This window comes from Arachis ipaensis, chromosome B9 (genome assembly GCF_059453495.1).
Source record: "Arachis ipaensis isolate K30076 ecotype BB chromosome B9, ASM5945349v1, whole genome shotgun sequence".
In the NCBI taxonomy this organism is placed as follows: domain Eukaryota; kingdom Viridiplantae; phylum Streptophyta; class Magnoliopsida; order Fabales; family Fabaceae; genus Arachis; species Arachis ipaensis.
Window position 1 is genome coordinate 11,276,439 of NC_142444.1, and position 18,641 is coordinate 11,295,079.

Genomic DNA, 18,641 nt, shown 5'->3' on the forward strand with positions numbered 1-18,641 from the left:
CGAAAAAGACGGTGATGTTTGTATTCTACCAACAGCGCACATTTAAAAATGTTTGACTATATTAAATTAATTATTGTCCATTTCTTAAACTATCATTCTTTGGTCTCAGCAGAAATCTTCTTGCAGCTCAGTGGGTATTCCTCTCTGCCTTATGAACGCATTTCGATGGATTAAGTTATTTTTGTTCTTCCATCAAGAACAAAACCTTGAAGTCTAAAGTGCCAAAGTACTAGAAATAAAACATAAAATTTTCACTTGCAAGAATAAGAGGAACAACGATATTCACTCAAAAATAAAGACAGCAACAAACACATATCAATGTAGCGAAAAATTGCAAAAAAAAAAACAAGACACAGTCACATCAAAATTTTTATGAAATATCTTATTATAAGAGTTAAAAATCATGAATCACTAAAATAAAAACTAAAATAGCTTCTCTATAATCAAAATAGGATATAAGAAGATCACTAATTATTCTATAATACGTACATATAACAAGTCAATTAATCCAAACATCAAATCTTATAAACAAGAACTAAGAAAATAAAAATATCACAAAAAATTCGACTATAGATTTTATCTAAAAAATTTGAATGGTCAAAGTAACGATTTAAGTATCTTGAACATATATACATTGTCCAAGTATAAGCTCGATCCAATGTTAATAAATTTTTAATGAATGTGATAAATAATAACCTTTATGTGTGTGAAAAAATAACTTTTTTCTCTTCCCTTCTCTCTAAGTGATTAGTTATTTTTACTTAATAAGATCCTTATGTGGGTGAGAACATTGCACTATCAATTATTAACTGATTTTCAAATTAATTAATTGGTTTAATGTTTACTCCCAATTTTTTTTATTGAAAATGTATAACTTCAAAACAAAGGAAACAATTCAATCATTTTCTTTCCTTCCGATTCTCTATTTGTTTATTTATTTACGTAGATACAATAATTTATTTAGATCACTTTTAAATTTATGTAACTAGAAAATAGAACAAGAATTTGGATTCTCATCACTGAAAAGTTGAGGAGCATAAACATAGTGAATGAAATAAGGAACACTGTCTTTTGTCTTAGTCTCATCTTTTTCCTTTGTTGTTTCACCATCTTTCTTCTTTGATGATTCACTAGATTTTCCTCCTTCTTCTTTGACTTCTTTTTTCTCCACCTTTTTCAATTCCTTTATGGAAATAACCTCTGCATTTTTGTGCACCTTTTTTTTCATGAATGATATCAACTTCTCTTCTTCAATTGTGCCTTCAACTGTAACAGTGTGAACTTTCTTGTCTATTTTAACATTGAAAATACCTACATGAAATTATAATAGCGAGTCTTAAAATAATATATTCAAATTATTTAGATGTAATTATGTAAATCCATATTTCTTCCATTTTACAATAATGGATTCAAAACAAAACAAAAAATACATAAATAGAATTAATATTATGCTTTTTTTTTTAAATATCATTATTAAGTGTAAAATTTGTTTAAAAAAATGGTAAAAACTCACATGCAATTGTCTTCATATAAAGTTGATAATTAAGAATCGTTAGATCACAATTTAGTCAACTCATCTAACAGTTCTTAGCTATCAACTCCACGTGAAGACAACTACACATGAGTTTCCACCTAAAACATTATATTACCTAAATAATATAAATGAGGAAAATATTTTAAATTATTTAAAATAAAAAATAAAACAAATATTTTAAAACTAACATAACGGTTGAATTACCTTTATGCTTCAGCAACGTGGTTCTGAGATCAGCTTCACATTTGTCACAATGCATGTGCGTCTTCACCGTAATTGTCCGTACAATTGGCTTCAAAATATAGACATGGCCTTGTGAAAAATAATTTTCGAATGAAAAAAATCTACTTAAAACATTATTAAACATAGATACACAAAAGATATATATAAAAAATACCAATAAAGAGAAAATTTAAATAAGTAAAGTTATAAGTACTAATACTCAAAAGATAAGAAGTAAACTATAAACCCAAATCACTGAGAGCTATAAATGAAAAATGTTATTTCATTTAAGAGTTTAATTCATGTGTGTCCTAAATTATTATTGGAGAACATTTTTAAATTTTTTAATAAATAAATAACAAATGTATTAAAATTTCAAATGTTGTATATTTTCAACAATTTTTTTCAATTGATTACTGGCCCTAAATAATATTTACTTTAAATGTATATTTAATAACTATTACCCATTAAAGGAATAACTTACTTCTTTCTTTTCCTTTGGCTTTGAATCCGTGGGAATATTCTCCTTGGGCTTGATCTTTGGTGATATTAATTCAACTTTTCTCTTGCTTTTCTTCTCTATAATCTTCAATATTTTCAAAGGATCTAATTTTCCTTTTGCTTTGATCTCCCCTTTCTCAGTATCTATTTCAACACTGTGCACTCCTGCTCAGAATTCACCATCTATTAAAACCATTGATCCCATTTATAAATGGTGAATATCATTAATAATTAGTAATGATTAAAAAAAACATATATACACTGCACACCACAAATTTAAAGAGAAAGAAAATGACACAAACACATGAGAAAATATTAATTATTAAATAAATGGCTAATGCTACTGTATAGATGGCCAAAAATTTCTACATCTATAGATTTGAGAATGGCTAATGCTACTGTATAGATGGCCAAAAAATTTCTACATGTATAGATTTGAGGGGTTGAAATGAGATTAGATTTTGTCTATAATAGTAGGTCCAACAAATTATTATTGATGGCCCACCATTTAAATTGTTGCAACGAAAAACAGGATGCATGTAGAAAATGTTAATCATTTTACTGCTTTTGCCTCCTTTAAATTAGATAAATAGATTTGATTAGTATTAATATTTTTTTTTTTGTGTTGGGCCATAATATTAGTTCAATTCTAGACTTGAGCTTGAGGTCATACTTTCTATGTTAATATAAAACTTTTCTTTATTTAAAAAATATTATTTGTATTGATTTTGTTAAATAAAATTTTATTATATAATATTTTTGCTATTCTTATTTTATATCGTAATTATGAATCTTTACAAAATACTATTACCTTTAAAAAAATTCTGAACAAAATTTTCTAATTATATATATAATAAAATTAGATTGATTTATTGAAGACAATTTTTTTATAATTTCAAATAATATAAATTTAATTTATCCTGAGTGACAAAAAATAAAATGAGAAGCATTTTACATTTTTTTTAAATGGTACAAATATACTATGGCTTTAAGATATTTTTTGTTACGTAAATTTAATATGATAGTAAGAAAAAAAATTAAAAAATGATAGAAATAATCATGAAATAATGTTTATTGTCTCTTTTACATGACTTATTAAAGTTTTCCTCAATTAAGTACTAATATATTTCTATATCAAAGGAACTATTATTATCGTTTTTTTGTTTTTTTTTTCACTATTACATTAAATTTATGCACGAAGAAAAAAAATAATTTTATTGAAAAATTTTACCAAACAAGATTTTAAAGTCATAGTATTTTTTGTTATACAGGATAAATTAAATTTATATTATTCAAATTGATAAAACGAAATTTCTAACAAATTAATATAATTTTATTAATTAATAATAATTTTTAAACATAAAAATTTTTATCACGGCAACAAAAAGTTGAACTAACGTAGGTTAGTCCTCAAATCCAATCTATCCAAAAATTTTCAGTAATTGGCCTAACACAAAAATTTTCATTAAATATTAATTAGAACTATTAAACTAATTTAAATGAGACACAAACTTTAAAATTTTCTGCTGGTATTAGTGTTTTTTTTTTATTTAGATCCTCTAAATTTTGAATTTCATTTTAGAAAGTAAAGTGTAATCTCTCACCATTTATTTCATAGGTAGAACCAAAAATAAATATGAGAGAGAAATCATTCAAGGGTAGAAAATGACACTTTACCCTCTAAAGTACAAATTCAAAATTTAAAGAATCCAAATCCGTTTTCTTCTTCTACAATTCAGATGGTGGACCCATCAATAATAATTTGTTCATCAATGTGGATCCCACTATTATAGGCAAAATCCACTCATTTTAACACCTCAAATCTATAAATGTAAATTTTTTTTGCCATTTACAGAGTAACATTGGCCTAAATAATAATTTAGCAATATCAAGTTAGTCAATAGTGTAGCTAAATTCAGTTTTGAGTTTGGACAACAAAGCATCCACATATCATTGAGCTGAAGTCTTTATAATAATAAGATTTGCTCATGGTAAATATTGAAATACAAAAATACTATTTATATATCAAAACAACCATCAAAATCACTTATTATGTATTTGTGCTTAATAATACATATATTATTTAATTTATTTTCAATATATATTTTATATTTTAATATTATTTTATATTACTAACTAATTTTGATATATTTTAATTAAAATAAAAATAACACTTATAATTAAAATCCATATATACCTTCAATAGTAAGGAGATGCTTCTTGATATTGCTCCCACATTTAGGGCAATGCAAATTAACTTTGTAAATAGCGGTAATTACTTCAATGATATCCTCCTTTTCTTCTTTCCCTCCTCCCATTTTCTATTGTTGCACAGAACGAATGCTCGGAATCACAAACATTAGGATTAGTTATTATTAGTAGTGCAAGTTTCTTAACCAACCTGCTTTGTTAGTTCAACTAACTAATGGTAGCTCACCACTTACTTGAAACTTGCTTACACAAAGTCATACACTATTTTCTATTTTTTTTGTTGTCTACGATATATCTTGATTTAGCAAATCAATAATTAATTCATCGCGAATTTGAGTTTTATTTAAGAATCTACTATTGGTCAATTAGTTGCTGCATATATAATGCAGGATTTGAACCCCCACGCTTAGTAACCATTCGACCAACCTAAATTAGTTTTATATCCTACTCAGACTTATACAAAATTATAATAAAAAATCTACACGAGCATTGTCCCCAAAATTTGAGAAGCACAACATAAAGGTGGAAAAGTTAAGACATGCTTACATACCATTTCATCCTTAAAGATCTTGAGGCATATCTTCCTGTTAATATAGTGGTTGGGCAAACATAACTGCTCTTAAAGTCACATTTTGTATTACCCATTATGCCCTTAGTTAACAACCCCCAACCCTAACAGCAAACACACTTCTGCTTGTCTGCTTGTCATATATCTTCACTGAATTCAACAATAATACTGAAGCCACTGGTTGGAGGGTGTAAAATTTCAATATAATCCTCAACCAATCTGTTCAATCAATAATAAGTTTCAAAAGAAAAAAAAAAAGATAGCTTCAAATAATTATAGATGATTTTGCACTAATTGAAAATTTTAATAGCATTCTAAAAGGAAATTAATGTACAAGCAGCAACATGGAAAATTTTACATAACAATCACGTGATATTTCTATTGAACCACTAATCTCTGTAAATGATCCAGAAAGACCTCGAAGCTAACATCATCTGTAAAGATAATATCTCCTCCAGGAAGAGCAGCGTCGGAGTTATAAGTAGCGGAAGGATTTAACTTTGCTAGTAAAAATCGCGCCTGCAAAAATAATTAACATGTACATGAAATCGAACATATCGAGTTACTGACAATGTCTTATGTACCAGGTTGAACTTGATACATCATGTAGTAAGGTAATTTAATAGCGTAGATTTGAACCACGAGAGAGTGGCATCCGCCATCATTCAAATCTATACCATTTGGTCATTATAGTAATATTAGCATTGTCCTGGAGTTATTCACATCCCAGTCCAAGTTCATCAGTGATAAAGATAAATGCGGTGACATTCATAAGCTATCTCAAAACAGGATGGTAATTGGTTTAGCAGCGAGGCACATACAGCGGGAGATAAAGACTACACAACAAACAAGTGGAATGCAATAAGGAATGGTGGGTCACCTGGGAACCATGCTGATCGCAAACAACTAGGCGAGGTACGGGAAATCTTTCCTTTATTATCGACTCTGCATCATCATGAGGAGCTCGTAGTAACTGAGCAAATGCCTGCAAAATGTAGTGAATTTAATGGAAGGCATTCTGTACACAAATACAATGTCAAGAGCATCAATGATACAGCTTTAAGCCAAAGACCTCAAAAGGACCCTTTGAAGCCTACAAAATCTAGAAAAGAGGTCCAACAACCTGCTTTGGTCCCTTTTTTTCTTTCTTTTTTTTATCTATTTGGTCTGAGATTTGGCGTGGGTTGACAATTTTTATACCTGAGATCTTAATAGGTCCAAATCTTTAGACGAAATAGCTTATTCAATCTACTTTCAGATGTTGCAAGCTTTAGTAGTTTAAAATTTGTATAAAATGTTGTCGAATATCTTGTCAGATGATGTCGGGTTTTATATGAAATCGAAAGGTGTCTCATGCTCTAAGGTAAATTTTACTGTATAAGATCGGACACTGAAGTGCAGAAACGAGGGCAGTAAACTGCAAAAATGAGCATAATCTAAGTGCTGCAGGAATAATGTAATAAACGAATGGGCATACAAGATCAGATCACAAACAAATGAATTAAATACAACTATAGAGAGAGTTTATAGAACCTCGATATGAAGATGGTTTGTCATGTGAGAAGACTAACAAATGCGGGTATAGGACCAAATAAAAAGAGAAAAAAAAATTAAGAAATTAAAAGCCCACCTCTAAAATGGCTTGCTAAATACTTGGTTTATGACAAAAATAAACACCATTATTCAATCAATATATAGCTCATGTTTCTCAATTAGCTGTAAGAAGTATAAAAGAATACCTGATGTTCTGGTTCATTATGATATCCAGCCTTGCGCCATTGAGCAATGGTCGAACCATGAAAAATAACAACAGTGAAAAATGAATCCAAAAGCAGGATCCTGTCAGCAGCAATGGCTGCCACATCAAGAAGAGCTGGTTCAGGACCTGAATGGAATGAATAGGTAATCAACGAAGGCTGAACCATGACAACAGAATTGGCAACATTTTCGCGGTTCAATATCATTCTAAAGTATGCAGTCTCATCTGGACTATTATTGAAGACCTGCAATAAACAAATTCAGGATGTAAACACCATTAAGTACAAAAATAAAGCTAGGGCACACATCAGCAATGCAACAGATTTAAAGAACTGAAAATAGAAAATGCATACCTGAACAAATTGAGAACGTCGTAAGTGGAACATAAATTGTGGGAATATTGACAACCTGGGAGACAAACTAAAAGAAGTTGGACTGTCCTTCTGATATTCTCCAAACCGGGAACACAAGTTTATCAATGCCTTATCCAACCATCTGATGGGATCAAATTCAGCCTAATTCCCAAAATTGCATCATGTTATACAATGGCATAATAGAAAAATTTACACAAGCCATAAAAATAAAACCATTTACACAACCAATAGTTGCTTTCTAGGACAATCGCAAGTAAGTTTTCAGTTCTCGCAACGGTTGATGCATCATATATATCAGGTGGCAAAAAGAAAAATAATGAAACATTTGCTTCTTTTGCAAACTAAACATTTATTATATTTTACTAAAGCATAATGGGTTTAGACTCCATTGTCCTTCATTTCATTTTATATGAAATGGAGACCCTGTGCCACTTCTCATGCTCGACCATTTTATTATTCCCCAGGACAATTTCATGCTCTGAAAAGCAATCAAACTACAAAATTAAAAACCAAAATCTAACAATTACTCCAATAATCTATAGTGGGCTTAAAGGACATTCTTTGTGTCCCGTTAATTAGATCACTGATGTATCACACAAATTAAACTCCAAGCCACAGTGGGATCTTGTATGACTTAGCAACACAGCATTCTATGCCCCTGATCCATATTATGGACCCAGAGCCTAAGTGAGAAAAGAAAACATGAACCAATTATGTTGAGTTTATCCAGCTAGAAAATATACAATTGACATATTTAAAGGGAATTGGACAATAGGCTAGCACATTTCTGCAAAATCTGTAAGTGCAGAAAATATCAAACATTCACCTCTGTTTCCATTTTGAAAGAGACTTGGCGTGCCATGACTATAGCCGCTGCTTCTTGGTCAAATCCAGCTATCAAGTCCTAGAATTTTACATATAAAACACTGATGAACTTTGGAAAATGACTTCATAAAAAATGAATAAAATACAAATGATATCGTGAAATATGATAACTCCAAGTTACCAAGCAAGAAAAATAAAGTGCTCAAATTACTTTATAAATCATCCAATGGAGCATTGAAGCACCATAAGCATTGACGTCATGTATGAAAAAAAGAAAAACTGAAAAAGATAAAAGACAGCAATTTTCTTATAACAACTTAAAACCAATAAAAATTTTAAAACCCATCAAGCCATCAGATGTCTCAACCTTGCAACACCTTGGGCCAATGTTAACGAGCCAAGGTGCACTTATCTCACACATAGATTCCTCTCATCCTACATCCTTTCAATTCTTCAGTGTTACAATCTTGTTAATCACGTTTCAAATATTCCTCAAACAACAAAGAATTCCATCAGCGGTAGCATGTTAATGTTACAGGGTTCTACAACTAGAGTTAAATAAGCATTTATTTATTCAAAAATAATATTGCATTACCGTAAAATTTCCTGTTTAACTTTTTCATTTTTACGGGACAAAGTTCTCTGTTAAATCTTTATAGATAGAGGTCCTAAATCATCATACCTCAACCTAAAAAAATGTCATCATTCCAAAATAAACTAAAATTAAACCGAGGGCCATCATTCCCAATGATGCAAACTCTATTACTCCTGCTACTACCATTAGCAGAAAAATGGAGAAATTAACAAGTCTTCCCATCAAAAATCACATCCCTAATGTTACACAAGTCAAACTAAGTATAATCATGTACTCTTTGTGATGAAAATAAGTTCTTGGTCTATTTGAACAAATGACTTTCAGAATTCCGAATACCGAATCAATATATATTTAGAAATAAATGGCGTTAGTGATCAAATGAACCAGATAAAATGCATCAAAGGGTAGGAGATGAAAGCTTGCCTGTGAACTTCCTGGTCCAGCAACCCATCTACGTGAAAGAGTTGTAACTCGAAGTCTCATTTCCCCGCTGTTACTCTGATAACTGAGGCAAAATATCTGTAATGAGTGAGATATAATTTATCTACACTACCATAACAGGTAATACATAACACAAAGGTGCACATGGATTATTTTCATACTAAGTCAGGAATTGGAAGTAAAATTGATTGCTTGTAGACTGCACTGTAGCATCAGGAGTTTCCTTTCTCACGACATCAAAAAACAGACACAACGATGTGGATTTGTCAAGGCCACACATCTTCCATGCACTAGTACCTCCTTGACCAATAACAGTATCTGAACACAATGGGGTTTTCTGCACCATGTACGAGGAAGGAGTTAAGCATCTTTTTTTTACCCCCGAGGGCAGAGGTTTTTCCTTTTGGGGCTGGGGTTACTATAATACAATAGTAGCACAATACAGTGTTAACCTGCTAGATGTACCTTTTCAAGAGTTGCACAAGGGCCAATAATACCTTGAACTTTCAAGTCCTTAGAGCAGTTTATCTCAAATATTCCACTGCAGAAATAAGTTAAAACAGCAAGACAAGATGATCAGAATCATCTACACTAATTAGGAGTTCAATATGTTAGAATCTTATGTAAATGCAATAAATCTATGTTTACAGCAGCATATTTGTCTATCATCCAGCATTAAATTGGTATTGGAATGAGCTTCACCTAATATGTAATAGAAAGGAACTGACTGAGTCAGCACTCAGCAGCTTGGCAGACAGAGTGCACCATGGGGTATGCTTTTGTTTCTGAAACCAATGAACGTAACTATGATCCATATACAACAATTAAGCCTTCTCCAATAAGGTAGAGTAAGTCAACAATTATATTTACATTTAAACCAACACTGGACCACTTTCATGTCCACTTTTGGTTTATCTAAATCTTCCTCTACCTCTCTAGCTACAACCTACAAGACCATACTCTATCTGATAAACTCTTCTTACTTGGGCCTCCAGAAGTCTTGTCCTTACATATCCAAATCACCTAAGGCAAAATACTACCATCTTCTATCCAATAAGCCACCACCCCAACTCTATCTCTAATACACTTATTCCTAGTTCAATTTTGTGTAGTGCATTTAATCAGCCGTTGCAGCATCCTTATTTCTGCAACATTTAACCTATCTCATTTAGCACCATTTGCTTGAAATCTGTCTATGTTAGGCTTAATTGAAAAACTAAGAAAAGGCATTCCCAACTCCCAAGGGCCAGGTGAAATAGAAAGGTTGTGCTAGGCTATCAACAGTAAACATAAAATTTCACCAAATATTTACGACAGGGATCAGAGAAGGAAGATTCATGTACCATATAAAAATTAAAAATAATGAAAATCTTTTAATACTTACTTTGATGATAGACCAAGATCATAATTAGAGGCTTGGAAAATACGCTTAAGTGAATCCTTGAAAACTGAATGACCAAAACTTTCAGCAAGTACAACAAGGCCACCAGTCCTCTCAACAGCAGTTTTAAGCTCAGCAATGCCAACCTGTGGGCAAAACAGAATGCAGAAAATTGTTAGTTTAGCAATTAAAGCCTTATCAGCCTATATAGCACAAACCTCTTAATAGTATTAGCATAACAAAACTTCCAACAGGATTGAGATTAGGTACAACACTTAAAAAATTATCCTTATAGACCATGGATCACGGACAAGAATTATAAACATGTACACTATATCTAGATATGGTAGGAGACACTTATCATTGCGTCATTGGGAGAATTCTCTCCCACATTGCCTAAAAATATAACATCACTTAGGTCATCTATAAAGAATCTTTCTTTTGTTTCTTAGAGTAAGGCATAATTCCTAACAACTGATTAAGCCTAAAATGAAAATTTTTGGACAATCAACAAAGTATTTCGGAACCACCTTTCTTACATCATTATTGTATGGCGATTATGGTTAGTCACTAGTGAAAGATTTGGGGTCTGCCTTGGTCATAGAACCAAATTTTATTAGCATTAGCGGTTTTGGTAAACTCCGTCTATCCTACACCTACGGTACATAGCCAGTCCCAAACCCGGATAAAGGAGGAGGTTTGTGTTTGACCTTCGACAGCCAACATAAAAATTTAGGTGAATCTTCATGACATGGATCAAAGATGTTATTGCGCTAAAACTAGGTCGTTGTCCGGAAGCAACGCGCTGTATGGCTCGTGTACAGTGTCAAATGAGCAAGAAACGCTGCATCGGTGCCCGGGTGTAGTGTTAAATGAGCAAGGGTTCCCGCGTTTTCATGAACAAACGAGGGTAAATAAGCTAGTTCACAAAAAAAAAAGGTAAAGGTAAAAGTCGGAGCAACAGAAGGTTGAGATTTGAGACATGAAACATAGGTACTCTAACAGAAAAATCCATGGAGGTGGTGAATACCATGCCAAGGAGGAAGATTAACATCATATACCTACAAAAAACAAAATGAGTCGGCGCAAAAGCTAAAGAGTTGGATACCTCCGGATTCAAACTTTGGCATACAAGAAAGTTGAAGAATAAGAATGGTGTAGGTATTATCGTAGATAAGCAGTGGAAGAAGGACGCAGTGGATGTCAAGAGGGTGGGTGATCGGATCATCTCTATCAAACTTGTGGTGGAAGGAGGTACTTTTCATGTGATTAGCGCCTATACACCGCAAGTGGGTTCGGACGAGCAACACAAGATAAGGTTTTGGGAGGATCTAGAAAGTTTGGTCCAAGACATACCTTCAGGAGATAAGATTTTCTTAAGAGGAGATTTAAATGACTATGTTGGAAAAGAAGTGACTTGGCATGAAAATATTCACGGAGGCCATGGTTTTGGGGTGGCCAATACCAAGGGTAAAACTATTTTGAACTTTTCCTCAACTTATGACCTTCTCATCGCAAATACATGTTTTAAAAAAAGAGACGAACATCTTATAACCTACAGGAGTGGCATGACAAGCTCTCAAATCGACTTTCTTGTTAGTCGACTGGAAATTTTGCATTAATTGTAAAATTATTACGGGAGAGTTTAACAACACATCATAGGATGCTCTTCATAGATTTTCGCGTTTAGCAAATATTGAGGAAAAGATATCATACGAAGAACCCAAGAATAAAGCGATTGCAGATGAAAGGTAAAGAACAAAGAAACTTCCTAAGACGGATAACACAAGAGGCAAAGTAGGAAAGGGATGGAAGCGCGAAGGAGATGTGGAGGGAGATAGCAGAAGTTATTAGAAGAATAGCAAAAGAAAGTTTTGGAATCTAGAAGGACAGAACCAAGAGACAATGAGTCATAGTGGTGGAATGTGAGTGTACAAAAAAAGATAAAGGCAAAAATACAGAGTGATTTTTGTACCGCAATGCAGATAATTGGGAAAATTATAAGACGGCTAAGAAAGAGACAAAAGTGGCTGTAAGTGAAGCAAGAACAATAGCATATGAGAGTCTCTACCAATCTTTAGGTACGAAAGAAGGAGAAAAAGGTATATATAGAATCGCAAAGGGCCATGAAAGAAGAACAAGAGACTTGAATCAAGTTAAGTACATAAAGAATAAAGACGGAGAGGTTTTGGCTCAATGAGAAGATTAATAAAATGTGGAAGAATTACTTCGACGAATATTTATTGAAGGACAGAAGACTCTTTCGAGCCTTGATCGGTTATGCACAAGGGAAGAAGATCAAAACGTCGACTACTGTCAAAAGATTCGAGACTTGGAGGTGAAAGAAGCTCTAAAGCACATGAAAAATGGTAGGACAGTAGGAAACAATAATATTCCGATTGAAGTTTGGAAAGACCTTGGAGATAGACACAGTTGGTTAACCAAGCTTTTTAATGAGATTTTAAGGTAAAAAATGATGTCAGATGAGTGAAAAAAAAAGCACATTGATACCTATCTACAAGAATAAGAAGGATATACAGAATTACAAAAACTATAGAGAAATCAAGCTCATGAGTTATACCATGAAATTATGAGAAATGGTGATAGAACAGATGCCGAGACAAGAGACACAAGTAAAGAACCAATTTGATTTTATGTCTGGCAGATCCACCGCTGAAACTACATACCTGTTAAGAAGGATGATGAAGAGGTATCATAGTAATAAAATGGATTTACATGTGGTGTTTATTGATTTGAAAAAAAGGGTACGATAGGGTGCCAATGGAGGTCTTATGGAAGGTTTTGGAAAGGAAGAGAGTAAGGATCGCATATATTCGTGTAATTAAAGACATGTATGATAGGGCTACAACTAGTGTAAAGATTCAAGGCGGTGTGGTAGGGGAATTTCCTATTAGTATAGGATTACACCAGGAATCATCCTTTAAGTCTATATCTTTTTACATTAGTCTTGAAAGTACTCACAGAGTATATCCAAGAGCCTGTGTTATAGGGCATGCTTTTTGCCGATGATATCATCCTTATAGAATAGTCAAGGGAAGACCTAAATAAGAAGTTAGATTTATAGAGAGAAGCTCTAAAAGTGTATGGTCTGCGCATAAGCAATAGCAAGACGGAATATATGGAATGTAAATTCGGCCGCCGAAGGGAAAACCCTAATACAGAGGTGAAGATTGGAGAAAACATCCTACGAAAGTTTAAAAGTTTTAAATATCTTGGGTGCATCATACAGGATAATGAAGAAATTGAACTGGATGTAAATCATAGGATCCAAGCAGGTTAGTTAAAATGGCGGAGTGCGTCTGGTTTTATACGTGACAAAAAAGTGCCTTTAAAATTTAAAAGTAAATTCTATTGCACTGCTATCAAACCGGCTATGCTTTATGGTACACTGTTGGATGGCCAAAGAGAAGCACGAACATAAGTTAAGTGTGGCAAAGATGAAAATGTTGAAATGAATGAGTGGTCATACCCGATTGAATAGTATAAAGAACGAAGATACAAGAGAGAGAGTTGGAGTAGTACCTATTGTGGAAAATATGGTAGAATCGCGTCTCAGGTGGTTTGGACATGTGAGAAGAAGACCGACAAAACACTCAATCAGGAGGGTGGATGAGATAGAAGATGGATAAGGGGTGAAAGGCAGAAAAAGACTTAGGAAGGCCATCCATAAAGTAATCAAACAAAATCTACATATAAACGATCTCCCTGTAGACATGATACATAATAGAACTCAATGACGTCGTTTGATTCATGTAGCCGACCCCACCTAATGGGACAAAGCTTTGTTGTTGTTGTTGTATTAGTGGTTTTGGTAGAAGTCAAGAGGACAATCTCTATACAATTTGCAACTATTATTGCTAGGATGTGGAGCATTTGATTGGAGCCTAAGATTTATATTTTAAGTTAGAAAATATTTAATTCCAAGTTTCCAACCACTGGTATTGAACAATTATAAGTCCAGGAAGGTAAATGCATGACCATAGCACATCCAAAAGTATATTCAATATACAGATAAATAAATGGGAAGTGAATGAAAATGAAAACCATTACCAAAAGACTCCTCCTCAGATTACTTAGCAGATGGGCTATCATTCAATATTATATGCTTGACAAATATTAAACAGTGAACAGTTTTCCAGGTGGAAACTAGGGAGAAAATCGTGCCAAGCACTTGCAACGTAAAAACAAGCAGAATGCTGCTCACAAATCAAAGAAGGATAATGTACAAAGTGAAAGCATTACCTGATCAAGAGCACAAGCAAAGAGATCTAGCACATGACCTTGATGTACAAGCTGCTTTGCAAGTCCATCATAAAATTTCACACATTTATGGTAATGTGGCACAGAATCTTTATCCAAATCCTTGTGGGAACGAATCGGTTCAGTAAGTTGTTTGGACACAATCTACAACGGTACATATAAGAGAATCAGCCAACCGTAATAAGCCAATCAGAGTAGGTGGAAATCATGCTTGCCCGTTAGATGAAGAGAAGTAAAATAATTATCCAACATAAAAGAACGATGTTGCAACTCTTCTGAAAGTAAATGTTAGTTTATAATATGTGCTTATGTTGTTACCTCTGTTTAGTTATATATATGCAGCCAGATAAGTCTGGACAACCCTCATCACATTCACACAACAACCAAGTTTTGTCACCATAGTGCCCCATGGTAAACTATGTAGACAATCAAACATTAAAATTTAAATCCTTTGCATTGGTTGTGCGATAGTTTCTTGGTATGCAAGAAAAAAAAACTCTCAACAAACAAATCATCTTCTACCATTGGATGAGATACCAAAGTCCAAAAGTAATAATAATAATAATAATAATGAATTAAACAATTATTACAATTAATTAATCAACGAAGAATGCTACAATTTCGTTCAAGAACCTTGGAATATTCCAAATGGTATGCTTCAACTTCCACCCAGCAATTTAGGTTTTTTTAGATTTTTAAAATTAAAATTCTCCTATTGTGAAATGAAGTAAATGATTGCCGGGTCATCAATGAGTCATAGTAATATATTTTCATACTTAGTGGCAATTCTCTAAATTAGTAATAGGACTCAAAAATTGCCATATATGCAAGTACACTAAATAGCATATACAGCATACATTAACGAGTATGATCAGCAAGTCTTACAGGAGCAGGTCCTTCAGTTGCTGGCCCACCAATGAAAGCCATAATTCTTGCGGCCGAGCCAGGAACGCATGCCCCCAACAAACTGGCTGCTATGCTCAGTGCAGTACTGGTGCACCTCGTCGCACGCTGGTCAGCAGGCACCGGCCAAGGATCCTTCTGCAGCTCCTCCAAAACCTGTCAACCAAATCACACACAATAAAAAATTAACACCAAATACACATTATCATCAGGATCCTCTCATGTTCACTTAAAATAATTGCTAAAACACCTAATTCACTCGCATTTATCAGATGGTCCTTCAACATGATATAGATTACAAAACAAGTAAAGTCATTGTGAGGGTGGCAGCATACATAGCAACACTCTATTTCACTAAGACACCAGCATTCACAAAAAGAGAAGAAAATTTCGTTATAGTATGATCCTAACCATCTCTTAGTCATCAATTATACTAATCTAATGTTCTTTCTTCCTTTCTTTTCCACTAACCTGACAGAGTCACAGAGTTGATCCTAAATTCCTAATTTCCTCCTCCAAACACACTCCAACCAGAAATTAAAATAACAAATTAGTATTACCGAATTCAGGGTGAACTCGCACTCCGAAGCAGGCACCAAGAACCGCGAAATGCTCTCCCTGGACAGGCCATCCCGGGCGCCGGCAATGACGCCGACGGCCGGCTTCGGCTTATTGGCAAAGAAGCACATCTGCTCAAGCAACTGATCCTTCGAAACATCCTTAGATCCTTTAAAAACATAAGTCTTAGGAACCTGAGCGAACCCTAACTCATGAACATGCACGAAGGTCCCAAACGTGATCAATCCCACAAGCGAATTCTCCGGCAAAAGCTCCACCGCCTGAAGCAGGGCGGAGCGTAGGTATCCAATCTCCTCCTCGATGACGCACGTGTCGACGACGAAGAGGAACACCGGCGGGACGGTGGCGGTAGGATCAGGTGTGGACGCGTACTCTATTGTTGTGTACTGTGGAAAAAGCTCAGCAGGGAGATTGTCGTCGGAGATTGAAGCGTAGTGAGGGGGGAAGTGGTTGCGCTGGAAGCAGAAGGGGCAGATCCAGATCTTGGCGGCGAAATCGACGATGCAGAAGGGGTTGAGAACGGAGCGGCAGGTGCGGCAGCGCTGGGGCTGGTATGGGAGGAGAGGGGCGGCGGATGAGGGGAAGTGTTTGATGGGAGTGTAGATTACGGCGACGGGGACGACGGCGTTGGCGGCTTCTTGCTTTGTGCCGGGGATGACGTTCCAGGGCATCCGGACGCCATCCTGGGATTCCAGATCAAGAAACTCCGCCATGAATCACGTATTCAGTGATGGATTCGGTTTCAAATTGAGATTTGGAATTGAGTTAGCTAACGATGAGGAGGAGACACAGGCGGAGAGAGTGATAAAGTGAGGAGGTTTCCAGTTTAACAATAATTTCATGTTTCATGGGTCCACACGAGTACATGACACAAAATGAGTGTATGACTACTACAATTTATGAGTAACAGTAAATTTATTTAAAAGGTTTTTCAAGAGCAATGCTAACACAATTTATTATTAACTATTAAGAAATTGAGAGGGATAAGCAAATTTTAGTAATTTTTGTCCGCGTAAATATCAAATTATTTTTAATAAATATATTTTATTAATTTATATATGTAAATTTTGATAAATATAAAAGTGAATTATATTAATTTGCATGTATAACAATAATAAATATATGTATAACTATTAGCAATGACAGAATTTTCAGGAATCAAGAATCAGGTGTTCCAATAGTTAACAGGTCCATTAAGAATTATAAAGAGTGAAGTAATATTTGATCTTTTGGGTTGTGGATAGCTTTTGTCAGAAATGATTAGGAATTAGTTTATTTTATCTGTTTAGTACTTTTCTGTTGAGACTATGATGCTCCACCTTATTGTGTTGAGCTTTTTATTTAAAAAAAAACTATAATAAATATAGATGTAAATTATGTATTTTTATATGTAAAATCAAGTTAAATTTTAAAGTGGTTCCTAAAGTTGCACTTAAGCCTTAAAGTAGTCACTGAAGTTATAATTACTCAAATTTATCTTCGAACTTGCACTCTAAAACTCAATAATTCCTAAAGCACTTTCCGTTGTTGAAAAGCTGAACGGGACGAATTGTATTTATTAAAAAAAAAAATCATTAGCCTTCAATGTCTCCCTCCTAACTCCTTTCCCGTTCATTTTGGTCATATCCCCAAATCATATTCCAAGAGGTATTCCTACTGGATCTCTATTTTGCCATCACCAAGCTCTTCAACCGCCTCAACCTCACACGCGCCCTTATTTCTTTTGCCTTCACCTTTGGCCTTGCCAACAATAACACCATTTCCGACACCTTGAGCAGCGCCACCGTCCTTTGGGAACACGTCATCACCTAGATCCTTCTATCACAAAACTTTTTCCCTCATCTCATCGCCATCACGGCGGAGTCCTTCGATTTCCAACGTGAGCTTCTTAATATGCTCCTTCTTTTCCACGCTCTTGCTTGCAAGCTCATCCCTCTCCCTCTCCAAAGCCTCGATCCTCGACAGTTCATTGAAACCATTAGAAAAATTATATTCTACTGTCGTTTCAACCATTTAGCTTTGTAGAAACAAAAGAAACGAAAAAAAAGAATAAAATCTGAATCAACAGCACAAAAGCAAAACAAATTGAAAATACAAAAATTTTGGTCTTCAAAGATTTTCTGTACAAACAAACATCGAAATTAAAAATTGTTGAAGATTGAATAGAACCTTGAAGTGTGCGGTATGAAGAGATTGAGAAATGAATTTTCTAAAAAAATCCTTATATTCTATCCTCAGTTACTCTGTTTGGGTTGCTGAATTTTATGGATGGGTTGTAGTCTTGTTAGGTGATGTGAAAGGGTCTTCGTTTTCACGACAAACCACATTGAAAAATTTGACCCAAGTCTATTGAGAAGTGACATATTGGATGCATGTTTTCATGAGCTTCTGTTCCTTCTCTACTCTCAATATTCTTCTTAGGAACTACTTCGGTTATGAAAAAAGTGATTTGAATGGACATGTCTTAA

General features: G+C 34.0%; 2 protein-coding genes across 2 annotated transcripts; both read right to left on the reverse strand.

Moving 5' to 3' along the window:
• Positions 1–985: 985 nt before the first annotated feature.
• Positions 986–4,716, reverse strand: LOC107616785 (Heavy metal transport/detoxification superfamily protein). Its single transcript, XM_016318705.3, has 4 exons — positions 4,455–4,716; positions 2,241–2,422; positions 1,739–1,826; positions 986–1,311 (listed from the first exon to the last, which is right to left on the reverse strand). Exons 1-4 carry the CDS (start codon positions 4,573–4,575, stop codon positions 986–988), a joined length of 717 nt encoding a protein of 238 aa, XP_016174191.1. The 5' UTR covers positions 4,576–4,716.
• A 501-nt stretch (positions 4,717–5,217) lies between these two features.
• LOC107618104 (Sec23/Sec24 protein transport family protein) lies at positions 5,218–17,106 on the reverse strand. Its single transcript, XM_016320041.3, has 12 exons — positions 16,155–17,106; positions 15,577–15,750; positions 14,674–14,835; positions 10,414–10,556; positions 9,495–9,570; positions 9,191–9,366; positions 9,012–9,093; positions 7,995–8,072; positions 7,148–7,309; positions 6,776–7,039; positions 5,917–6,021; positions 5,218–5,555 (listed from the first exon to the last, which is right to left on the reverse strand). The coding sequence occupies exons 1-12, from the start codon at positions 16,884–16,886 to the stop codon at positions 5,415–5,417; spliced, it is 2,295 nt and encodes a 764-aa protein (XP_016175527.1). The 5' UTR covers positions 16,887–17,106; the 3' UTR covers positions 5,218–5,414.
• Between the last annotated feature and the right edge of the window lie 1,535 nt (positions 17,107–18,641).